This window comes from Phyllostomus hastatus, unplaced genomic scaffold, assembly GCF_019186645.2.
Source record: "Phyllostomus hastatus isolate PE091 unplaced genomic scaffold, TTU_PhHast_1.1 phas_contig_1, whole genome shotgun sequence".
Classification (NCBI taxonomy): Eukaryota; Metazoa; Chordata; class Mammalia; order Chiroptera; family Phyllostomidae; genus Phyllostomus; species Phyllostomus hastatus.
This window is the reverse complement of record NW_025333498.1, coordinates 26984489-27011684: the sequence shown is the minus strand read 5'-3', so window position 1 is coordinate 27011684 and position 27196 is coordinate 26984489. Positions and strand designations below refer to the sequence as shown.

The 27196-nt window shown below is 35.5% G+C and overlaps 1 protein-coding gene across 1 annotated transcript in view; it reads right to left on the bottom strand.

Moving 5' to 3' along the window:
- The window catches only part of KCNH7 (potassium voltage-gated channel subfamily H member 7), a 476729-nt gene that overhangs the window by 83822 nt on the left and 365711 nt on the right, over positions 1–27196 (bottom strand). Inside the window, exon 7 of the mRNA XM_045819059.1 lies at positions 2115–2540. Within this exon, the coding sequence (XP_045675015.1) occupies positions 2115–2540 (426 nt within the window). The remainder of the gene's footprint in view (positions 1–2114; positions 2541–27196) is intronic.

The following is a 27196-nucleotide window of genomic DNA, read 5'->3' as shown; positions in this document are numbered from 1 at the left end:
AGAAAATTTCATTAAGAAACAGGGACTTTAATCTGAAGCGATCCTGAAGAGAAGAAATCTTTGGCAAACAAGTCATTACTATGCATTTGGTATTGTAGTAACCTCTTCATATTTTGTTGCTTTATATATTAAAATCATAAGAACTTACCTATTACCATTTTACAGGAAAGAAATAAGGTCATAAATGAGCTAAGTATCTTGCCAATGTACACAAAGTAAGTGACATAGAGGAGATTCAGAGCCAGGTCTGCTTAACTGCAAAGACAGAATCCCTCCCATATCATATCACACCTTCAAGGTGTGGAGGGCAGCTTTGGGAACACGGGGAGTCTGTGAAATTACACAGAAGTGGAGAAATGGTTCTATTATCTCTGATGCAAACTGCCCCTTTTCCTTAATGCCACATGAGGAAGGTGACTGGACACTATTTTTTCCCAAGATCATTTCATCCTGTGTGATTAACATAACTCTCTTTTGTTTCAGCTCACTAGAGGAAGGCTTTTCCATAATAGTAATTTTCTGAATTACTTATTTTAAATGAGTTTTATTATTTTCAAGTGATATAACAACTGAAGTTAAACCAATCAAGTACTGCATCATAGAAATTCTACCTTAATGGTTGTAATCAGCACATCCAAATATGCACTAGTTTGATTGTTATTAAATATCATCAGTAAATTAACTTCCTCTAACACTTCTATTTGCCAATTTTACTAAACTGAAATTTAATTTTCTATTGGCGCATATGTTTTAAAATTTGAGAGTATGGTTTCACTCTATTTTTATCAATAGGAGCTTACTTGGTGTCATAAAATGGATCTTCCATTGTTAAGGAACTCATAAAGATAAATACGGATAAAGAAGAGTGGTGGTGGGGAAATAGAGACAACTATACTTGAACAACAATAAAACAATGAAATAAAGAAGTATTTCATTTTCTTGCCTCTTATTTTAAAAGGTAGGAGTGTCTAACATTAAAAGTTCAATAGCAGTATTGAACTTTTAATAGCAGTTAGTTTTTTTTAGTATTTTGTTAAGAGTATCATATGTATTACCTCACTAGACTCTAAAATTAAAAAAAATTAGTAGAGAAAAGTAATATTATCATCTTTATAGATGATGAGGCTCAGGCTTGAGACTTAGTTGAAGGTTTGCAAAATCTGGGAAGAATGTATAGTTCGACTGCCCTACTCCTCATTGACCCAAAGTTTGATGGACGTGTTCTGTAGGACAGAATTTACTTCCAAATCTATAGGCTTCCCTTGGCAGAGGAGGATTCTCCTGTCCTGAAGTATGAATTGGCCAGGAAGCCACTATCTGCAGAGGGTATTTTTGAAATTTGATTTACTGTGAGTTTTACACTAAATTTTTAAAATTCCACAACTTGAGGTTATCTTTCTCAACTTACTCCATTTGAACTAACTTTCACACCTTCTGTAAGACTTTCCATTATATAATCTAGGAAATTCATTTGCAATAAAAATTAGTGGAAATTAATTGGAAGGAACTTAAGGAGAATCTAACTTTTTATGGATCAAAGAACCTTTGAGAATGTGACTAAAGTTATGATCTTTGTATCCAGAAAATACACTATACACCTGCCAGATTTACTTAAAGTTGCCAGCTTTTTTTAATGTATGGGGAACATAAGAAGTATTTTCCAACCTAGATATTATTAAAGAGAAAGATTTTGAACAAGATGTTTCAGAAGCTGCCTCTTCCATATAATGAATCTAAAACAAATAAGTCCCTGCTGCCTTAAACCACAATTTTGAGTGAAGAAAGAAACATATTATTCTTTGATAGATGTATACCCATGAATTAATATGTAGTGATTCTACATCCTGAGAATGTGCTATGAAACAGTGTTTTAAAGTTTAATTTTTGGTTAAAGGATAAATAAACTTTAACATCATCTAGCAAGCATTTAAAAAATTGTGAATTATTTCCAATAGCAAAATTGTTCCATTTCATTTTGTAGCATTTTCATTTGAAAATGAATTCCATCTTGGGACATAGAAAATTTGTAAAGCCACCATTTTCTTTGCATTTAAAAGAGGTTCACTTTTATAATTGCAATCTTTCAGAAAATAAGACTCTTAAGCAGCTCTTACCTCATCAGAACCAGATCCAAAAATCAGCAAGTCAAAAGGAATTGCTGCAACCATGTCAATCAGGAACCAGCCTTTGAAGTAGTGTATTGCTATTTTGGCAGGATCACTTACCACTTCCTCATTCTGATTTACGTATGTTGTTCTGAAGTTTATTAGAATATCTATAATAAACATAATATCCACAATCAAGTCTACCACATTCAAAGGGCTACAAGAATAACCACATTCTCGTCTTTTCTGTTCTTCTCTGTCATTGAGGAGAAAGGCTGCAGAGTAGGGAGTGAAGATAGCAGTGTATATGACCAACAGCAGAATAAGCCAGTCCCAGACGGCCTTGAAAGGACTGTAGTGCAATATCGTAAACTTGTTGATGCGTGGCGTCTGCAGTTTATATTCTGGCAAGACGTCTGCTCCTAAAGAAAGAACCTGAACACACAAAAAAATACAGTATATATAAAAATGTCCTTATTTAACCTATAAGTCTACACAAACATTAAGGCAACTATACAGCAAAATCTATTAAAAGAGACTCATGTAATTGAATTCATGAATTGTGAATGATGTCTAGAAAACAAATGCACTTGAAGCAACCCAGATAAACCCCCACTAATATATTCAACTTCAGAAAACCTAATGGGTGTTTTTGATAAATATAATTTTCACTGAAAGATAATAAATATTGTCACTGAGATGCCAAATTTTGGTTATTAGTTCCCTTGAAACATACTACTAGACAGCAATAAAAATGCATAGCTGTTTTTAGAAAATCATGAAATCAGTTTGACACATAAGTAATTTGGTTTTTAAGATTGGCTGTAATGAACAGAAGCAGTCTACCTGGATTCATGGCCATGTTTATATTCTGGGGCAAATACACTTTCACCTGAACTCCTTTATCACATTTAGAGAACCATGAAAAGAAAATGGTGCAAGGAGATGTTTAGTACAGTAACATGAAAATGTCGTAGGATTCTTAAGTACCAAAGAGTACTTAAACTCTTAAGGTTTATTGTACTTTATAAGGCACCAAGTAGACTAAAATAGTTCATCTTTTAGAGTATTAGTTTATCTGAAAAAAAGTGGGAGTTAAACTTGAATTGTGACCTTACTCAGTAGAAAAGTTCATGAGTTTGTAATTTTAAACTAAGTTTCAAGAACAAATGTGAAAACAAATAAGTTATCTAGCTACCCAGTAAATGTAAGTAGCTTTAATACATGGGTTTTAAAGCATTTAACATTTTAATAGTTTGGGCATGCAAGAAGAAATCACACATTGCTGTTTCCCTCCCTCTCTTCCTACCTCCCTTCCCCCTCTCTCTAAAAGTAAATAAATAAAATCTTTAAAAAAATTTTAATAGTTCTACTTATGTCACAAAGAGGCATTTTCAAAGGAGTGGTGGTTATAATTTTATATTATGAATATTCCACATATGTGCAATAGCTCTACTTCAAAGTTAATTTCACTAAGTAAATTCTCTTAGACTAGGTTGTTCTAAACACAAATAATATACTATCAGATCTGCAGCACGGCTCTCAAGAAATCCCATTAATGAGTCAAAGAGTGACTTCTGTGTTTTTGGTAGTTCTATCCATGTAGGTTTTAACTTAATTATAATAATAAACTATCTCAGGCAAATTCTAACTTTCAATTTTATTTTTATTGTTATACTTCATACATTTTCACCCCACACATAATGAGTTATCATTACTATTTAAAAATAAAACTTGAGAATTTGAAGTATAGCATAAATATAACCAAAAGAGTTCAGTTAAAATAGGTAAAGTTCCTTTTAGATAGTACCTAAAGTGATTTAATTAGCTCTGAAAAAAATGATAAAGAACCTAACAATTTTCTTTCACTCAGAGTAAATTTGTAACTCCAGTATATCAAGGAAACAGGGCTTTAATTTAAGTTATTATGAGAAGTTATAAGGATTATTTATAATTAAACAAGAAATCTGGAAAATCAACTAATTTCACTATTTATGAAACACTAACAATCCTCAGAATCTAAGATCTATATCTATAACTATACTTCTAGTCATATCTTACTTCCAAAATCCAATTAGGAATATGTAACATTAAAATAATGAATCAGTTGATGGGTGCAGACTTATAGAACTCCAATCCTGTTTTGCTTAGTACAGAAAACTAGTGTGTGTATGATATTCTTGTTTGGAAAGAACTGATCATCTCTTTTGGTGTCATTACATAATGTCTCTTTCTCAAAAATCAGGGATTACTCAGCAGGTAGAAAGCAAAGCCCAGAACCTTACTTTGGCTTTCAAAGTCATCTAAAAAGTGGCCCCATTCTATCGTTCCAGTTCCCTCTGTCATTAGATTCTGCACCCAGTGCACTCTGGCATGACATGACTAAAAGTGTTGAGCTGCTGAGATCATCCCAGATTGTTAAATTTACAAATTTCTCCTGAAAGTATATGCAGTTATTCAAAAAGAACAACAAAAAGAGCCATGTTTGAAGATAGGAATATTTGTCTGAGCTTGCTTCCTGTTTAAGTGACCTGCTTCTGATAATGACCTCCCACATGGGGCAATTTAATACCAGTTTTAGCAGAAGTAGAAGTTAGACTACATAGAGACCCTTGGAACTTCCCCTGAGAAGTAAAAACTGTGAATGGAACTCTTTCCAATGCACATATGCAAATATTGGAAAGGAAAGTATATTACATGTAGAGGTAACAGAATGAACAGTGATAGGTAGGCATGAAATAATGTGTTGTGTGTTGAGGAACTCTAAGCTGCTTCATAATGCCAATGGATAAAATGTGAGGAAAATAGTGGTGGAAGAAGGCAGTGAATAGGGACAGTGACTGGCTGTGGAAGACCTAATGCAACATGATAGGCTTCTCGGATTTTCTCCTTTAGGTTTCTCACACTTGAATAAAGTATAAACTACTTTTAAGGCTAAGATACTTATTGCAGAACCACAGTGATGGTTTATAATATTTTCATTTATAGTATTAGGTAAGCATGTACAAATATAAAACTAGGTTAAAGGTTAAAAGTTTTTATGCTTATACCTCTTAATATGACTGTTGTGGATTGAATTGTATCCCCAGAAAAGATATGTCAAAATTTTAATCTCTAGTGCCTGTGAATGTGACCTTATTTTGGAAACAGGATCTTCACAGATGCAACCAAGGAAAAACAAAGACACAGTGGGTGGCAGTGGGTCTTGATGAAGTAATTGCTGTCCTTACACACAGAGCACAATTTGGATGCAGAGACATGAAGACATACAGGGGGAGTGCCATGTGACAATGGAGGTAGATATAACTGCAAGCCGAGGACCACCAAGGATTGGTGATAGCCACCAGAACCGAGAAGAGAAGCATAGAAAAGATTCTCCCTCAGAACCTCTAGAAGGAACCTTGATTTTGAACTCCCACCCCTCAGAATTGTGATATTTTGTTATGGCATCTCTAGAAACCTATATATAAACAAACAAATTCTAAAAATATTTGCAAAATTGTCATCAGTAATTTAATATTTGAGATATTTGATTGAACTTTGTTATATGTAGTTTGGTCTAATAGGTAAAATATTTTTCTCTATTCTAACCCTCAATGTCTTTTTGTAAAGGTATGTTATCAAAATAGAATAGTAGTACAAACTTTGAAAATTGTATTACTATTTTAGGACAATATAATCTAATTATTAATTCAAATTTTATTCCTACTAGGTATTTAAAGCCAATTTATATAGTATTACTTGATACTGAAGTTTCTGTTTACATGTAGTTCAATTTTGCTTTGGAGCATTATTGAATTCTACATTAAGTAATTACCTAATCAAATTATTTCTGGAAGTATATTGAGGAAGTTAGTTCATTTGTTTTACTCTAATATATCTATTCATACCAAACCATTGAATTTGGCATATGCAACAATGGGGCATGTTTTGAAAATGCATTTGTAGTAATTTGTATGGTACTAAAAGTTATGGCACAAATTCTTTTGATTTCTGAATGGCTGTGCCTTTTTTGTGTAATCAATTCTTTCATGAATTTTACCAGCCAAATGACTTCAAAAACTTTCATTTATACCACATGTGTTAGCATCATGAGATCTCATTGTAAAATCTGAAAACAGCACTAAGCGCTGACATCAGGACAGAGGGCAGTACTCGGATATTAAGTGGTTATCTTATTGGTTCAGAAGATCATTATATTGTTTTAACTTTTCACCAAGGTATAGGAATCTTTAAGATTTTCCAGGAGAATTCATGGCTCTTCGAGAACATTCTTTTCCATGAATATCAGTTTGAGAACTGTTAAAGATTACTGGACAGAGAAGGCAAGGGGCCAAATATAGTTTTAGATAAATGAATCTGGCAATGGACTGGAGGAGAAAGCAAATGGGGATGTACCACAGGGTTAGAGATCAATTAGGACATTGGTACTGAGAAAGAAAAATACAAGAGAGGTCAGGAAAGCCTGTGCTAGAAACCAGCTGGCAGAGAGGGAGGAGAGGAATACATTTGAGAAATAAATGCTTCTTGGGGTATAAGGAGAACTTCTCCATACAGTCTCTTTAGTAGGTTAGTAATGTCTTATGTACAAGTTCAGTACTCCCAAGAGAAAAGTGGAAACATCTAGTTCTCTTAAGTCAAGTTCTGGAACTAACACAGCATCACTTCTGCTATGTTTTATTGGCCAAAGCAGTCACAGGCCAGCCTAGATTCAACAGAGTGGAAGAATAGCCTTTATCTCTTGATAGGGAATGCTGTACATAGAAAAGGAAAGACATCCACTGTGGTCACCTTAGATATAAGCTACCACAGGCATTGTTGATGATTATTGTTCTTAGGTATGATGATAGTATTATGGTTATGTTTTTTTTAAATAGTTCTTTCCTTTGGGGGGTTCATAGTAAAATACTTATGGGTGAAATTATATGGTGTTGAGGTTTTCTTCAATGTCATCCAGAGCGGGGGAAGTTAAAGGTGAGAGTCTGTTTGTATGGGACAATATTAACTGTATGTTGATTTTATTGAAACTGGGTGATGGGTATATATTGCCCTCTCTATTTTCATAATTTGTTAAAAGTTTTCACAATAAGAAGTTTAAAAGTTCTAGAACATCAGCCAGAAAGGTGTAAGATATTTGAGGAAGTACTTTTCTTGATGAAAAACAAAGAACTAGGTCTATAAACATCACAGAAGCTCCTATCGATCAAAACTGAGTTGGTTCTTTATTAGGCAAGTTTGGATTCTCGTTTCTACAGCAGAATGTTTACTTTGCTCTCTGCACATCTAGTTTGTATTATGTTGATCTCTATTCAGTCACACAGATGACACACAATCCCAACTTGCCCTACCCTCAAACTGCTTGCCTTTAAATTTCTATCACATGGGACACATCACATTACAAGAAGGCAATTGGACAGGCTAATTCTGCACGTGCTCATTCCTCTGAGAATACTTGGCTACACTGTTCATCAAGTTAGATGAAAACACAGCTACTTTTCGGAGACTCATCAGGTTAGGCCTGTTAATGAGAGATTTTTTCTCTGTTAGCATTTCATATTCAAACTTGAAGCTTTCATTCTAGTTCGATTTAGGAAGTATGTTTTTGCATTTTTCCTCATAAAACTACCACTGAATGCAATGTTTATGTTGTAATGTCATTTTTGTAAATATGTGCATAATATATTCCTTTTAGAATTCATTTCTAAAAACTATTTCTCTTGAGGAATCAAAGCTTTCATCTCTCTTTTGTTTTAAAAATGACAAGTTATTTTATTAGTTGTAGTTTCTTTTTGCTTCCTCACAGAAAATTATATGAGTTTAGAATTTTAGTACAATTATTTATATTTCTCTTTACAGTGTTTTAATAGTTTTATTTCCATTGTAATGGCTAAATCCTTGCATATTTTATAGTGTCACTTTGTACTTCTTTGGAAATAAGATAAATGTATAAATCATAGTTCCCAAGTAAATTAAAATTAATCATAAAAGGCTTTGGAGACACTGTTAGAAATAAAATATTAGATAGGTAAGTATTTGTTTTAGAAATGTGAATGGGTTTCTAAGGGGTTGGTCCATGAGTAAAAACAAACAGGCTGCCGCACAGTCCGACTTTCCTTCAGAGAGCCAGCTCCTTCCACACAGCTGAGGAACCACGTACTTTACAAAGATAAACTGTGATTAATTAAACTATGACAAGGTGTTTCTTTTGGGAGGGAAAGAAAGATGGGGTTAAAACCTCACGGTATAAAAAAAGGGGGCTCTATGGTCTACAGAAAGACATTTCTGTTCTCTCTTTCCTGAAACCACCAATTAAATGTACAGTTTAATACAGTCTAAAATATTGTTTTCTGTACCAAATACAGTGTTTCTTGTTGCCAGCACATTGCTCTTTGTTTAACCTCTAACTAACTGCTCAGTGTTATATAAAATGAAAATCTCTATATGAAACAACACTATTTATTCAATGAAGATCTGCTGTGAAAATTTTGTGTGAACACCGGAGTTAATAACTACTCTTCTCTTCTGAAAAGTACAGTATGAAGTGATTGAGTCTTCCAAGAGACTGTACAGTACTTTTGGCATCTGTTAGAGCCACCCTGAGGTCTTGGTAGTCACTGCTCATCTCTTATGTATCCTTTACTCGGCACTTACAGTTAACTAATAGGCTAACTGTGTTTTTAACTATTGAGAAGAGCAGTCAGTATAAAAATGAATCAAATAGACCATATAGCACCTGGAAAGATTTAAATTCCCCTGGCTTTTCTGCAGATGATTTGAGAAATAGAGCAAAACCTGAGTAATTATTAAAACAGACAGCCCCACTGATGATTACCCAGGTGTTTAAATTTAGAGATGAAAAAGATTCACACCATAAATCAAATGTGTCACATAGGAAATGTTTAAATAAATAAAATGCTAAAATTAGGTTGTAGAATCACTTCAGCATTCTGTTTTGAAATAATTTTCTAAGTCTTAAAGTATAGATATTGAGTCATGTGTCAGTGTGTGTGCATGTGTGCCTGGGTGTTGAGCTGAGCTGTATGATTGTATGATTTTATCAATGTCAGAGTCAACTAGTTTCGGCTAAATGTCAGGTTCAGTGTGTTGTATGTGCTCTATAAGCCAATATTAAAATATTAGCTTCTTAAAATATGTGCGACTCAGTTAAGAGAAATAGGTTAGATAACACCTTAAACATTGGCAGTATTCATAAATTACTCAAATATGTACATATTAAGGAGCTAAACCCAACTCTCACACCACTGGCCAGCTGGAGCGTGGCCTTGCTTGTGGCCCAACCTGTGGCAGCCAAGCTTGTGGTGCCACTTTGTTCCTGACACCAAAAGATCTCTGGCCTCATGTTTGCTTCCTTGCATTTTTTCTCTCCTTTCTCATGGAAACTGTACACATGCACTTTTTTCTCCACTTTTAAATCTTTGTTTTAAAATTGATCTGATGTAAGAAAAATTGGAATTTAGGAATAGGAACAAAGTACATTAGTTCATAAGTAAGGCTTTCACAAGGTTTTTCAAAACACAGATGACTGAGCAACGGGCTTAAAGATGGGAAAGGGAAATATGGGGTCTGGCTAGGACAATTTAAGGTAGATCGATGTGCCAGGAGCCACTAGAGGGCAGTGTCCAGCAGACAGAAAGCCTGGGTTAGGTCTTTCCAGGATGTTGGAGATTCAGTTCATCCTGCAGAAGCAGTGACTGAAGTTCTGAAAAGTGGATTCATTTGCCAAAAGAGTGTATAGACAGAGGGAATTAATAAACTGGCAATAACTAAATTGTGGAAAGCAAGACAGTGTTCCTGGGATAGTATAGCATAGTACCTGAAATATTTATAGTAAGCACTCAAAATAGTTGGTGAATAATCATGTTTGCAGCTTAAAGGAAAGGAGACAATGGAGACAGTAGGAAAGAAAATTCATCAGAGAAAGGATCATGATAGAGATAGCTGCTGTACACCAAAATTTGTACCCTCCCTTCCATGGAATAGAGCTGTTGCTAGAATGTGCCTACCTATCCAAAAACAAACAAACAACCCCCCACCCCCCCAAAACCAAAACCAAAAACCAAACCAAACCAAAAAAACCCCTACATTTTCTAGTCCCATTTGCATCTAGACATGGCCATGTGTCTGAAGAGTAGCACTTCTTGGCTGAAGCCTTCAAGAAGCTGTGCTTCCAAGGCTTTAGGTCTTTAAATCTTGTGGGATGGTGGAGCCTCCAGATGTTGGAAACCTGGGTCACTAAAGTACCAAGAGGATAAAAATCATTTCACAGTAATACCAGCTTCTGCTATTGCTTGAGTATGAAATATACTATTAGGATAAGCCATGGCAATATGGAGGTTTATTAGTTCCAGCAGTTAGCATTATCCTAATAGGTGGATCTTTGATAAGACAAAGACCTCAAAAAGATAGGAGAGGTCCTAAAGTACACAGCTTATCTGATCTCTTCCCTTTCTCTCCCTTGAGGTTTAGTTTAATGAAGTCACATAACTGGTGTTAACAGTGACATTTGGTCAATATGTAAAAGACCAACAGACCCACATCTCCGTTTAGCAAAATCACAGGAACCAGCTCACTATCAGTTTAGTGACTTTTTCAAAAGTTGGGTAAATAAGGGTAAAGAAATGCAAAAGAACAAATACATTCATGCTCATTTCACTTAGTCAGGCATTTTGCTCGTGTCCCCAGAATCACTACCATCAAACCAAAGAGGAATGTGGGGACAATCCTCTGGGGGATGATGTGTTCTCTCCAATACTTTCCTTACGCCAATGCTGCCACCACTCGGACCCAGAAAAGGAGCTGAGCCACCTTCCTTCGTGTCCTCTGTCAGTCTATTTTGGCCCTTGCTCTGTTATTGCTTGAAATACTGTAGGTGGGATGACACTGTGACTTCTGAGAGAATGCCCAATCAGCTTATCAATGCTTTATCTCGAAGACTGAGGATAGTTAATACCAAGTCTCTTTTATGTTAACTAGGTCCAGTATTAAATCCTGACATTTAATTCTCTCAACAGCTCTTTGAGATAAGCATTATTATCTATATTTTTATCGATAAGGAAACTGACTCAGAGAGGGTAAGTAATTTATCTGAGGTCTCACAGACAACTATACTATGAGTCATAAAATTCTCAAACTTTATTGAATGCCTACTATTTACTGAAGGCTTGATGAGCATTATCACATTTAAATGTTACTGTTTGACTATGTAAGCACTTCCAGTGCATTGAAGTATATCTTCCCCAAAAGATAAGCTGTAGTTCTAACCCCTAGTTCCTGTGAATGTCCCCTTATTTAGAAATAAGATCTTTGCAGAGGCAATCAAGCTGAGATGAAGTCACACCGGACTGTAGCAAGCCCTATGCAGAGATGTGAAGAGACAGAGAGACAGGCACACAGAAAGCACCCCATGTGACAATGGAGGCAGGGATTGGAGTGATATGTCTATGAGCCAAGGAACACTAAGACTGCCGGCAACACAGATGCTAAGAGAAAGTCAGGAAACAGATTTTCCTATAGAGCCTTCAGAGAATGTGCACCTGCTAATTGCTTAATTTCAGACTTTTAGACTCCAGAATAATGAGAGAATAAACTTCTGTTGATTTAAGCCACTCAGTTTGTGGTCATTGGTATGGCAGCTCAGGAAACTAAGACAATGCTATTGTTTATTCCAGATACAAAAACTGAAGTTAGGTTTCCCAAGGCTATCTGGTTCTCTAGGGTCCATGTTCTCATCTACAGCAGCACTCCAGGATTCAACTCACTTCAGTATGGGGATAAAGCCTAAGTTTTCTTACTAGACATATTGTCTCCAGAAGAACTTATTTTACAAGGGTCTATGTGAACATTTTCATAGCTATCAAAATGATTTTAATAAAATTCTAATCACCTAAGGCAAAATAGTGAATAAAGAGAATTATGTAGAATCATTTCTTGCCAAGAGCCTAAATACTACTTATTAGGATGGACACATGTGTAGGACATAGGACAAGCAAAATAGAAATGTTAGATGGCTACACTGAGCACCAAAAATAAAAATAAAGTCGATTTCTACTAATTAGAAATGCATAATCTGTCAAATATTGCTGACTCTGGACTGAGATGGCCCTCTTACATATCCCAGCTCTGCCATGACCATCGAAAAAACCTCCCTAAACATCATATTCCTTAGCAATCTACCTAATAGGCCACAGTGTACTGGGTAAGATAAGACATATATGATATTTTATAGATAATCCCTGTCTCACCCTAAATACCCAATAATGAATATTATTATTATAATTTTAGGCACATTGAACTTGAACAACTCAAAATTACATTATAAATTAAAATAAATGTCATTCGTAATTACTGACTGGACCAAATTTCCTGGTGTGACCCTGGAATTAAGTCAGTTATGCATAGAAAAGAGAGCAGAAGACAGAAAGGTAAGGCTATTGGTTTTGCTGGTAACAGAGAAGTTTTCCTCTGATTATGAACATCTCAGATGATGTTGGCTTGTGGACCATTTGTAAAGTGGTGGTTTAGGGAATCATTCATTTCTTAAAAGCTCTCAAACACTTTGGAAAGACCTGCTTGAAGCAAACGATAAGATATTTCCTCATAAAAGCATGTGTTCTGAAACTAGGGGATATTTGGTTAATTTGGTTGGAATGGTTATCATAAAAAATAACTGCACATCTGATGGGTGGTTGGAGAAAATTACTTCTAAGCATCTTCCGAGAATGCATGAATTTCTCTATTTGTGTGCAAGTAATGAAATGGCATTTCTTTAAAATGAATTCAGTAAGTATTTATGGAGTCCCTGTTCATTTAAAAATCTGATACATTCCAAGAACCCTGTAGAAATTATACACATACATACATGGCCTGACATAAATAATGCCCTTTTATTACAAAACCCTTTATTACAAAATTGTAAGCATGTAATTCTGTAACATAATAATATCACACTCAAACATACCACATGACATTTCAGGTGAAATGTTCAAATTGTTGTCTATGTGGGACATTCATGTACCCTACCAACCACACTCAAGCAGGCACTACTTCTGCTGGACCCTGTATATATATAATAAAATCAGTAGATGTGATATGAGATCCTGAAATTATTATTTTTCTTATCTAACACAAATTGTTTGCTCAACTACACTAAATTAGTATGGTTTTACAATGTTTACATTGTCTGCAGGTCAAGGATTGATTTATTTTAAGGACAGAAATTGGCAACAGTCTCCATGAAAATTCCAGCATGATGGGGGAATGTAAATGCATGTGTGTATGTGTGAGCAAACACGGATTTATCTACCACAGTGCATTATCCTGGGATATATGGGTGGGCTTTTACTAACTCCTTGAAATTATCTAAGAGAATTTAAGATGTGTAGTGTGTTTATTTCTCAGGGAATATATGTTCATGTCCTTTATGGATTCTCACGTAAGACCCACAAGTAGGTAAAACCTTGACTTAGGGCACAAACTTCTATGGTTCTCTGAATCTCTTAGGACTAAAACTGCATTTATAATGGGAGAAAGAGAGAGAAAGGCAAAAGAGTTAGAATACGAGATGTTTAGAGAGAACACGAAGCATGCAGTAATGGGGGTGGCACTAACAGGAAATACGCTCAGAGTTACAGTAAAGTCAAGGATGACATCTTGACTGACTAAAGCACAGGTGAACTGCTTCTCCGTTATTGACAGAATTTTTTCCCTGGTATTTACATGGTGAATGGTCCACTAATACTCGGACCTGTACTTTGCTTTTAAATAACATGGCTTCAAGGACAGTTTCTCCTTTCTGTTAAATTTCCAAAGAGTAATGCCTTACTGTTGAGGATTGAATACATTAGGTTACTTACGTAGCATTATCAAGTGTGTGACATTCCTACCAAATTTGAAGTTGATGAGTCTTACTTGGTTTGGCCAGGTCTTATGATTAAGGATCAGTCAATAGTCTATAAAATCTGATCCTAATTGCAGAAATCCATTTAAGTAATTTAGTAAAAAGTCCTTGGAAGGCCATCGTTTGTCCCCGGGACTTGTTCTTTTTGGCTATCTGACAAACTTCATTAGGGATCCAAAAGAGCAATGAAAAGAAAAATGCCAGTATTCTACAGGTCAACTCAATACCACTTTAAAGTAAAACAAGATGCCTTCTAGAGACTCAGGTGATAAATCATCTATTTTTCCTTATTTTCCCTCTTCATTCCCTTCCTCCCTCCCTTCCTTCTTCCTTTCCTTTCGAAACGAAAAGGTTTAACAGATGTTAAACTTCTGCGAGGAGAAATGGTAAATTAGGTTATAGGATTGTTTACTAGATTCTAAACTGCCTGATGACCTTAACCATGTTTGCTCTATTTATAAACCTAAAACCACCCCATGTTCATCGATGCTCACACAGTAAGTACGCAAGACATATTTTCCATTGGATAACTAACCTGTCACCCAATTGGTCAAAATACATAAGAAGAAGAAGGTTGGTTACACAACAAATTATATTCTGTTTTTTTTTCTTTTTTTTTAAATTCAAACTGTACTTTGAAAAATGCTTTGCTAAGTAAGACTCAGAAATAACCCTTAAATATGGTACAGGTAACCTGGTTACTAAAAATCTAAATGCCTCTCCCATGTTCAAATATCAAAACTCAAAAGAAACAGCAGCAACAAGAAAAAAAATTAAAAAGAGCATTCCACATTCAAAGAATTACTGAAAAAAACTGCACAAATTGATTTTAATTATGAGATATCTATTTTTTTCCAAGGGGGAAACAACCCAAATATTCTACTATAAGCCATGGTGAATCTTGCCATTAAATCTGATACTGATTCCATCTGAGTCAAAAAGAGTGACACCTAAACAATGGTGCGACATGTCATTAAAATAACCTTCTTCGATAATGCACTCTCCATCACAGCCTCTCTTTCAGTCATGCAGGAGAGTCTTGAGTAGTTCATTCAAGAAAATCACCTTTGATCTTTTTAGAAGCTTTAAAGCAATGGGAATATGAAACATCAGAAATCAATGAAAATAAATAAATATGGCATTCTCACTTATTTAGAAGACTTGATGTAGAAGCATAATTTTGTGCCAGAGATTCATTAGCTTCCTATTTTTGTTCATTCCTTTGCAAGGATAACTTTCTAGGAGGTAATTGTCCTCGATTCTAAATTGTCTTGAATTCCATTTTGGTATTACATTTTTTATCTCATTAGAAATTTTTTACTTTGACAGTTTTTTGAAAAAAAAAAACCTCCTAATTTTTTTGACTTTTATTCATGTTCTCTGGAGGCAGGCATGAATCTGACAACACTTATCTGAAACAAAAAAGCACCGTGCAAGTGATGCAGAACAAATGAAAATCAAGCTCATTTATGCCTCCTGATGGTAACCCCCAGCCAAATAAATGTGTGACATGATTATGTCCACACTTCAGTTCTCTTTATTTCTTTTTTTTTGCAGCTATTACATCTTATTGATAGATAAAATATGCTAGTTTTTTCAAATACAACTAAAACCTGTTATATTTGCTTTCTGGTCAGAGACAAATATGAATAGCAAAAGACATGTATTATTTCTTTTCAGAACTTTTATCCAGTTTTATATGGTTAAACAGGAGCCCTGTCCTTTAACATAATGCATTTCATAAATAACCCTTCTTACTAATTTTGCCTTATTGATACATTGTGACTCTTTTATATGCAAAATATAAGAAATTGAAATCTGTCTCATACTGGCATCTAAATCAGTGGTCCCCCAACTCTTGGATTTCATAGTTGGATAAACTAAAAAGAAATAGGGTGTTTCACAGCATTGCCAATGTTTTTATTTAATTGATTAGGAATGTTAGGAAAAGCAACTTTCAAAAAGAATGTTAATATAAAAAGTCAAAAAGGACAAACTCTTAAAATAAAAAGCAGTTATTTTATAAAAGTCCAACTTTATGAGATCTTATTATACTGCTTTGTCTTTCTCACTTTGTTGAAGACAGTTCAAATTGTGTCACCAACAAGTGCTGCTTGCAGACTGGGGCTTGGAAATACTGTCATAGTGATTATCTCAATTGTAAAATGCATGAGTCAAGTTCAGCTAACTCTAAGATCCCTTTGATCCCTAGTATACTTTAAGTTTCTGATTATTACTGCACTTTTTATACTGTAAATTAATTCACTAGTCAAAGGGGTTACTGTGTTGGTGATATTAAAACCAAGTTCTATTGAGGGAAAGTTTACAATATATAAATTTAACTTTTAAAGCATAAAGATGCATTTTATCTACTTATCTGATAGGCAGTTGCCATGGTAGCACAGGACTTGACAGTGGCACACACTGAGTACTGACATTTCTGACCATGTGTGTTTTTTATTTTATCCAACTGGACTAGGGTGAAAGGTGCCTCACATCAATCATTTTGGTCACACGGATATTATTCTGTGAAGGAATGGTTCAATTAGTCATGCTGGGTGATAACATGTATTGTATTCTCGTTAAGAGTATAGGTAGGACCTGACCATAGTTAACTGTGTGTATGTATATTGTACATTTATCAAAATTTCACTAAGTATCAGTTAAATGTGCATCTGGACATGTAGTCAAGGATCTCTTATTACCATTTTTACCTATTTCTATATGTAGTTTTAAGTAGGTATGCATCTAGGGGAGGTACCTATTTTTCAAGATGATAGACTGTCCACCATTCACCTATTTTTCAAATCTATCTTTAAGATTTTCTTTTTATAGTTCAGGTTCATAGTTATATAGTTTAGGTTTTCCCTGAACTATACCTCTGTAGGTAATCACAATTATCAAAGCCTTGCATGAAAATCAAAGTTAACATCTCATTAGTGTGCTGTCTTATCTCTCTTTGTTTAATTATATGCATCTTCATTCTTGTCACTATAGGCTCAATGATTTCAGGCTAAGCTTATAACTGTGATGCAAAAGCATATAAATAAAATATGCATAACACACACAAAAACACTATATATAAATATTAATATATTGGCTAGAGTCTGTAAATAGCAAGAGAGAGACACCATATGTAAAATGTGCTAGGGAACTCCTGCCTGCCAATATTGTATAATGAATGAAACTCAGAAGATATCAAAAACACATTTCTGTAGTTCACTTTACCACGTTGTAGATTAGAAATGATTAATTCTTTAGTACAGCAAGTGGTAGTTCAGGTTGCCGTATTGAGTAGTATTACTTTACTGGTAACTAGCTTTGGTTCCTCCTTTAATTGGAGGCTTGAAGTGATTCTCATTCATGTAAAATACACAAAATCATTTAATGAATAGTAAATCTTGAAAAAAATAACTAGACACTAACATTATAAATAAGTTGTTGTGAGGAGAGGTGATTCTAATATATTAAAGGTCAACCAGAGTAATAGAGAATGATTTTAAAGTGAGAAATAATCACTTACAGATGATGACATGCATTATTTTATCAATGTCTTCTCTTGAAGGAAAGAGGTGGATTATCATGAGCAGCATGACATTTCCAAATAATTCTGTTTGACTTTAGGATGGGTTTTAGATCTTTCCTATGATAGTAGAAGGCTTTGTTTTGGGAATTCACAGGATATTAAAACAAAGACAAACATACAGTCTCAAGCATCCCACACTGACTGAGGGATGGGAAACTATGTAAATTGCCTATCTTTAGGGGAGAGTTTAGTCCTCAGAGTTATGTCACAGAGAAGCTGGAAGTAATTGTTTCACCAAAGGTTGTAAAATTATTATGTCAACTGAAATCTAAATGTAATCCACCATGTACGATTGGCTGGTGAACCTGTACATTTGTGTGCCAGGAGCCTGTTTTGCCCATCACTCAGGTGTTTTGATGCTCACCCTCTCTGTTCTCCCGATCTTGGACTAACCACCTGGCACTGGGGCTCAGCAGTGGCTCCACTTCAGTGTGTTTGGTTATAAATCTTGGCAACTGTTTATGTTATTTGAAGGATTCTGATTACTGGCTACCTGATACACTCCAACTTTAAATTAGAGAAGAAAAACTCAGCAGCAATTTTGAACCATTAAAATAATTGGGTCATCAAAATATTAATAAAAATACCAACACAATTTAATCTTATGCCTTTGTAGTAAGGAATATAAAGCTATTAAATCAACACAACTCAAATTTGTATACTATTTAGTTTGCAGGTAGCTATTCTAAATTATGCAAGATTATCAACAAAATATCTTGGCAGAAGAATTTAATTTACCTGTCTTACATATCTTGGACAGGAGAGACATTCTTTACTATAATGTGTTTGAAAAGTTAGGGTGGCATGTGATGGCTAAATACTGTTATGCTATTTTATTTTATATTGAAAAAAATCACGTCTAATGGACTCATATAAGATAACATATGATAGTAAAAGTATACTTTAATGTAATAGCTAAAATTTCAGGCAAGATTGACTGAACAATGACTACATTTGATGCAGTAACAATAGTGCTGCCTGAGGTGGTCTCTATACTCCGTTGCTCTTGAACTTACCTGGAGGATGAACATGCAAACTAATAATTTACACATTATGTGCCAAGGGCCAGGCAAGGAGGATCCATTAAGTGCTGTGTGGCATCTAGGGATGCCTAACAAAGGTGCTGTTTGAGTAAATGTTAATGATTAACTGGACTTTTTGAAATCAGATGCTTTTCAGGAACAATCCACAACACTAGTGGAGTGGGCAGACAGGCTCAGTTAAGCTCGTTCAGTGGGAGCTGGTCTTCAGCTTTTTTATGTAAATAAACTACTTAGGAAGCTTGTCAGAAGGCTGATTTCTGCCCTCAGCCCTCTGTGTCAGGAGAAGCCTCAGGCATCTGCATTTTAACAAGCATCTACAAGGAATCCAAAGCAATTAGTCTGCTGTGTATATATTTGTGTGTCTGTGGATATGTGTATTTGTGTGTGCAGGCATGCTTGTGTGTGTACTCAGTATGTATATGTTTGTGTGTGAGTGTTTTTACGAGCTCACAATGGAAGAAGGATGTGTGGAGACGGCGTGGGTGAAGAGACCTGTGAGCAGCAAGTTGTACGGACTTTAGAATGCCTGGCTGAGATGTTTGGCCTGTGAGCCTAGAGTTACAAAGTTGTGAACTCCTAAATCCCAAATAACGGAAGTCAGTGAAAGAAATATTGACTTTTATCTAAATGGTATTTTAAGAACTGCAAGTGAGGAAAAACATGTTCTTTGATCTAAACAACTTTTGTTTGGGTGACAGTTTTGTCAAAGACGTACTTGAAATAATCTTGTGGCACCAGGACCTGGGGGTGAAGGGATGTTAAGTGGGGGTGAGGAGTAGTATCAAGAAATGGAGAAGGAATGGGGCTGCATCAGAAATCTCAAATAATTCATTCATTAAATCATTCACCCACATGTATTGGGGACCTACTCAGTGTCAGGCATTCTTTCTCTTGAGGAACTCACATTTTAATAAGGGCCATAGAGCCCTAAGTGATGACGCAGGGTGGTAAGTATGACAGAGTTGAGCATGTGAGCTGAGGGAGTATAAGAAGGGCCTCCTGACCCAGAATTGTGTGTGTGTGAGTGTGTGCATGTGCGTGCGTGCGTGTGCGTGCATGCGTGTGCATGCGTGTGTGTGAAGGTTTCCTGGAGGAAAACTGAACTCTCTGAATTGAATATTTAAGCATAAATGTAAGTTCTTTAAATAAAGGAGAATGGAGAAAGACTGTTCATTCAAAGGAAACAGTCTTGTAAAGAGATCAAAATTGCACTGTAGGTTGGTATAGTTGCACTGTGTGCTGGGAAATGGCTCCAGATAAATTGGGGAAGTTTAAAATAACAACCCCCCCTTATGGAGGTCTTACCATGTGTTAGACAGCATGCCAAGGGCTGCACGAGGATTACCTTATTTAATTACCACAATTATCCTATGAAGTAGGTATTATTGTTTCAATTTCCAATGAAGGAATTAAAGTTTTGTGAAGTTAATAAGCTTGCCCAAAGGCATAAAACTAATAAATTATGGAGCCAGGATTAGAACCCACACAGCCTGTCTTTAGAGCCCAGGACCCAATTATGATTTAATATTGCCTTTATGCACTATACTTAAAGGGCCTTGTATGTCATAATAAGAAGCTGAGACATTCTCCTGAGGACAAAAATAGCAGTTGTTAAACAAAATAATCAGATTTTCAGTTTTTAAAGACCACTTTGCCACAGTAAGGGTTGTTTGATTGGAGGACACACAATCAGGCTCTGAGACTAATCATAGGTGGTTGTTATAATTTCATATAACATGCTGAGGCTTGAATAAAGATAGTCCTTCCATGTGGTAGGCAGCCTATCAGATGGCATCAATGATTTCTGCATCCTGAACTTCAGTGTTGCTATGTAATCCCTTCCCCTTGAGTGTAGACTGGGTTTATTGACTTGCTTCTAATGGATAGAGTATGGCAGATGAGATGGAAAGTCATCCTCAATATTAGGTTATAAAAAGACTGTGGCGTCAGTCTCTCATGCACCCTCTATCTCTCTCTTGGACTACTGCTCTGGAGGAAGCCAACTGCTGTGGTGTGAGGCAGCTCCATGCAGAGGCCCATGTGATTGAGTTTAGAAGAGGATCTTTTGAAACCAGCCACCAGCCTCTTGAGTGATCTTGGAAACTAATCCCTCTCTAGTCTAGCCTTGAGATGACTGCAAGCCTTGAGAAAGACCTTGAGGTGGAACCACCTAGCTAAGCTTCTCCTTGAGTCTTGACCCACAGAAACTGTGAAATAATAAATGCTTGTTGTCTGCAGTCACTAAGATTTGGAGTAATTTGTTACTCAGCAACAGAAAACTAATATGTCAAGAACTGTCACCCTAATCATTATATGTGCCACAAGCCCCTGGAGACACTAGCATATATGCAGCAGGTTGACACTGTTTAATGATGCCATTTGTGTACAGAATTCTATGTAGGAGGCTTTTTCCAGGAGAATATTATTATCTCTAATTGACAGGAACCCTGATGAATTCAAATTGCCTTGTAATAATTTGTTATTGTCTCCTTTTCTCACAAAATATATTTTCAGTAATTTTAGTATATTTTGGGAGATCTAATGGTGAACCCTCATCCCAGTGAATGCGGCATAAGGCCAGATAATGGGACTTGCATTCCTGGCCTCCACCCAAATGGCCCCTCACTCTGGATTAAGCCAGCTTTTCATCCCACATCTGGGTATATAGGAAAAAGCACATGTTTACACTATAGTTGATATTGTAACACATACAGTACAGTATAGCCAAATAAGGGACTGTTGAGATACACAGAAATGCTTTTTGACACAGATGAGATTATGATGTACACCTATAGCTGAATTTCACAACTATGGGATATTTATAACCTTTAAATAACTGCCTTTCATTATGTATTCTTCCCAACTAGTTGACAAAGGAGAGGGCACACTTAAAATGGAGTCCTTGAAGGCCCCGGCCCACCCCTGATGTGCACTTGCTCAGCCTCATGAGTCATGGGCTGTGTGCATACAGTTGGCTCAGATGAGCTGGCACCACTGAAACGGCAGCAGCTGCACTAAACAATTACCAGGCTCTGACTGAGAAAATTTCCCACAGGGGACAAAGAGCCAGCTGGGCATTGCTGGTGCTTGTCTGGTGAACGTTTGTTAGGTTGTATGAACACTGAAATTCCCAGGGCCGCATTCACTGGGTGAAAGAATTCACCTAGAATACATTAACCCATAAAACTGCAACTGGAGAAGACCCTTTTGTAGGGGCACTCCATGCCTTTGGCAAGCAAATTGGCAAGCCTTGTCTGGAACACTTAGAACTGGGATGAAGCCCCTGGAGCTTGGCATCTCATTAAAGGAGTTTGGTGCCCATTAATGAAATTCAATCTATCAATCCTTAGCTTTCTCAATGTAACCTGCTGGAATAATGTAAACTTTCTGGTCAAAATTACACTGGGATTTTATACACAGACCAAACTTCTAGTGGTAATCTTCCAGGATATATTTATTATATTACCAGAAGCTATATCTAAATATTAATATTTGCCTGAATGGTTCTCAGATAAGAGCACCTCAAGAGCACCTTAATACATTCAGTAATTCAGAAAAACTCATTATCTTGAAACTATCATTTACCTTGTTATGAAGACAGATGCTGAAACTAGATGATTTTTATAGCAGCTTTTTTATCTTTAATGTAACATATATTTAAAATGAAGGTTATGAATTTTAAACTAATGAAGGGTTTTCTTACCAGTTCGTTTTAAATTACTTCCATTCTGCTAAGCTATCTATCATTAGCTCTGTATTTTTAAGACTATAGATTCATTAGTGTATTTTATTAATGCATTTTAAAATATCTTTAAGTAATCTTGAGATGTACAGCAAAACTGAGGTTAACATTTTGTACCACCCACAGTAAATGGCAGATAACACCATGCATTGTTTTCTTATGAGTTGAGGACAGAATATTTTTCCAGAGACTACTTGCAAATGTGAAGCTTCAAAAAATAAGATCCTGTTGTGACCTCTCATAGAAACATAGCTTCTTGGGTGTTAAAAGTGATTATGCATATGATTAAGTCCCACATTTGCAATACAAGCTTTTATTACAGCAATAAAAATTAGCATTGGTCAGGAGCAGAAGACAGGCTCCCCCAGCATCCTTTATGTTTCATACGCCTGGGAGACAGGAAATAGGACATCTAAGGTTTAGGAGAGCCACATAAAACTTGTCATTGACTAGCTTCTATTCAAACTATTTTTAAAGATGAATTTTCTAACTGCAATGAAAAGGAAAAGAAGAGTGAAAGAAAAGTGTAAAATTCTTGTTGGGTCACTGGTAACAGAGGCAGAATCTTGAAAGTTTAAGGGCTCATGATCATTCCTGACATTTTACAGATTTTCCTGCTGACATTTCTTGGGGTTGGAAGCTCTCACCACCTACTTTGGACTCACACAGCAGGAGAGTTAAGGCCCTGCAGGCACCACAAGTGTTCAGAGCTTCACATGCCTTTGAATAGTAAAGGTTCAGGGTGAGTGAGAGGCAAAGGCATGAGAGAGGGTCTGTAAGGTACAAAGGTGCCTGGCAGCCCCTCCAGCCACACTTGTATTCCTGCGGCTCTTTTTGCATTTCTAGTTCTATCTTCTCCCACAAGCAGACTGAAGCAAACAAATCCACAGGTCTTCCCTGTATGCTTTAGAGAAGGAAAAATTTAAATGGAGGAAGTTTTCCTTTTTTTTTTTTTTGGCAGTTGGCAGGCCCTGAAAAAGCAGTCTGTCATTTCTGTCTTCACAGGGAATAATACTGCTGAACATATGAAGCAAATATATTATAAACTCTACAACAAAATATTTTGTTCTAATGTATCCTTATTTTTAGTCTTTTTATTTAACTGGATGAAATATTGTTTAGCTCTTAAAAGCCAAATACCACAATAGATTTAGGAGGGGGCTTGGTAGAAATCTGGCTTTGAAACCAACAGAAAATCATAGCAGACTAGATATATTAAAATTTAGCTTTCAGCTAAAAGTATTAAATTAGCCCTTCTTAAGAGTCATAGCTGCACTGGCATGCAGTCATGTTCTGGGGCTGGGAGGCCTTCCTGTAAAGCAAGTTTCAGAAGGTATACTCTGCTTAAGATAAGAGAAGCATGCAGCTGGTCAAGCATGAAATGGACAGCTCTGTTCTTTTCATTTTGCTCCTAAGATAACGTCAGTAACTCACAATCCCAAGATGTCTTACAAATCTCTCTTTCTGTTCAAGAGTATCTGGCCTTAGTTACATAGACCTGGACAAGATGCCATCAGGAGATAGATAAATCAGAATGTTGAAGCTTGTGTAAGAACTGACCAATCAACAAAACCCCAACCCTTACTCATGATTACTCATGCTTTTTGCTCTATGAAACCTCTTGTCTGTAAACCATCGAGGAATCCAGGCTCTTGAGCACTAGTTTCCCATTCTGAGTGTGGCTGTTCATAATAAAATAGCCGAACTTTCCCCATTGCAAAGCCCAATGTCACTTCTCATTGACTCACTGGCATACAGGTGGGCACGAATTATCTTTTGCCTCACTTGTTTCAGCTCCACCTTGCCTCCTCAAATACACGCCTACTCTTCCTAGGAAAAATAGATATCCATCCATCCATCCATCCATCCATCTATCCATCCATCCATTTATCCATCTGATATTTACTGATACCTACAATGTATCAGACACTAGAAAATCAATGAGAAACAACAAAAAAAGATATTATCCCTGTCTCTAAGCTTACATACAAAGGGAAGAAGGCAGGCATAACACAAATAACTACATAAATAAAGATTTGATTACAACTGTGATATTTGTAATAAATAATAAAAGGATGACACCATGTAAATATAAAACTGGTTGAATTTAATTTAGAATGGTGGTGGCATGAAGATGGTTAAGGAAGGCATTCTTGGGGAAATGGTATTTAAACTGAAATGGATTAGGTATGCTGGTGACACACAGAGGTAAGACTACAGAGAGGTAGGGCTCACACATCTGGAATGAATGCCTTGAGGCTCCCAGTATTTCCCTAGACCTAGGAATCTATGCTGCTCTTGTAAGAAGCTATCTGTATCTCCCAATGATACTCCATGTCTTTTCACTTAGTTGTGCTTTACAACTTTGAGAGCTTCAGTGGTTTTTTTTCAGGTGGATTATAGTATTATATAGATTATATATCTCCAATCCTATAATACTATATAATTATATAATAATTCTATATAGTATTATAATTCTATAATTCTAATTATAATACTAATTCTATATAGTATTACAGTATTGGAGCTAAACTTGTGCCAACAGATTGTCAACAAGCAACTATGACCTGCTTAAGGTCACAGAGCTTCATGCATTACTTCATTGTTGAATATCTTGTAGATTTAATTTGTTTGTTATAAAAAATTAAGTTCAATAAAAATTATTTGTAATTAGTATATTCATTCTCTGACTCTTCTCAAGTAATGTTTGAACCTATTTTGTTGGTTTCTTCTCTCATAGGCTAAGTATTTCCTTCTTTCATTCTCCCCTTTCCCACAAAAAGTACTTTAGAGAATGAACAGAAGTATCTTGAACCAGGTCATCATCTGGTTAATTCAAATTCAAAATTGCCAAGTTTTAATCAATTAGATTTTTAAGGTTTTATTACACACCGTCATCTCCTATCTTCTAGTCCAATATGCAGTCACTAAATCATGAGTTCTGGTGCTAATTTGATTTCAAAGTTGCTTGCCTCTGGTGTATGGTAAACCCTTGAGTAGTTTAAGCTTTTGACCTACTTGAGAGTTGATTCTATGCTCTGGAATGCAGCACATTTTATAGAGCAGGTTAAACTCTAGAACAGGTCATTAATCATTGTAGCTCCCTGAGCTTTCCTGGTGCTTTTGAGAAAGAGGCAGAACTAATACAAATAAAATATGTGGGAAATTTTTGTTTTGAAAGCTTCAAATCTCTTCACAGAAATCAACACAGAGGACAGAGATACTGTGTTCTATATTTAGGTAAGTGGAGATGGCTGAATTACTAGAAAATGTTATCTTACTCTAACAGGAATGGGGAAAGTGAGAATCTAAAAGTCTCTTTTTAAAATATATAAAAGTTTATTCAATACATTGAATTATATATTATATTTATTGATAAATTGAATATAAGCTATTTATCTGTTAAAACTAATGATAATTATTTATTAGCTAAACAATACCTTTACTCATCAGTCAAGGTTTTATTTTGTTATAGGACTTCCAGAGCTTGAATTTCTTATAAAAACAAAGGGTTCATGAACTTTATATAATCCTACAGACTCCAAAAAAATATTTATTTATTGATGGGAGCCAATGACCAGTACCCAAAGCACAACTAAAACTAAACTAAATGAGCAATTAACTTTCACAATTTAAGCATAATTCAGGTAATTATTTATATTTTCTAATATTTATAGATTAGAAATGAAATATATATGCTTACTCATAGAATAAATAAGCTCTCAAGAGGAATTCACCTGAGGAGACTCAGAAAGACCAAAGATAATTTCACATGGAGGAAAAAAGTGTGAGGTCATAATAACTGTTATGAGAAGAGTGGCACTGTTCTTGAGATTGCCTTCTCATTTCCTCTGTTGGGCTTTGGCACCCACTCCTCCATTCTGAATGCACCATTCAAGGCTCAGAATAATCCTCTCATTCCCATGAATGTTCTCCTGAGCATGCAGAGATACCTTTGCCTGAGTTCTAAATGCAAATACTGCTTGATCCTTCAAACACAGCTCTGTAGTATATTTTCAAATTATGTCATATATTATAAATAGTTTCTCTCCCTAGACTCCCCAGAAAAAGTCTCATTGTACCTGCATTTGCAGAGTAGTTAGAAAGTATCTTATGTGTCATAGGTACACAATAAATAATTTCTCCCAAGAATACATGCAGCAGAATTAAACTCAAGATACAACATGAAGAAACTGTGTGTGCTATAAAGTTTGTTCCTATTTATATGAGGACTGAAGTATAGACTGGAATCAGAACTTAAGAGTTGAAGAAAAATATTTTTACTTACCTGGGGATGCCTTTGGAGAGGTCGTAATAGAATTCCTACTAATGACTTTTTAAAAGTTGTATTAATTCCTGACTTTTTGTCTTTCTTAGAATAGAAATAAGTGCAGGCTGATTCTAAAGACAGAGGGATGGAATTTATTTTAATTTCTACTTCATGAAAATGTCACCTTAGATTTTATTTGAACGTGTGACAACTATAACCTGATATTCTGTGAAGAATGATTTTGCCAAGGAGAACATAATCTCTCAAGGGTTTAATGAAGCTATTTCAAGACCTTACAAGAGGAAAGAAAATCTCTAGTTAAAGGCAGCCATTACATTAAGCTATTAAAAATGAAGTTCTCATTAGTTAATATAAGAATTCTGTTTTTTAAAAATCCACATATATGGAAATACTATTATTCTAAATAGACACCTGTGGTGGATGCATTTTTCTTATTTTTTGTTTTACTACATTGCAAATGGTTCAATCTATGGTAAACACAGGAAGCCCACCATATTCATAAATTTATTTAG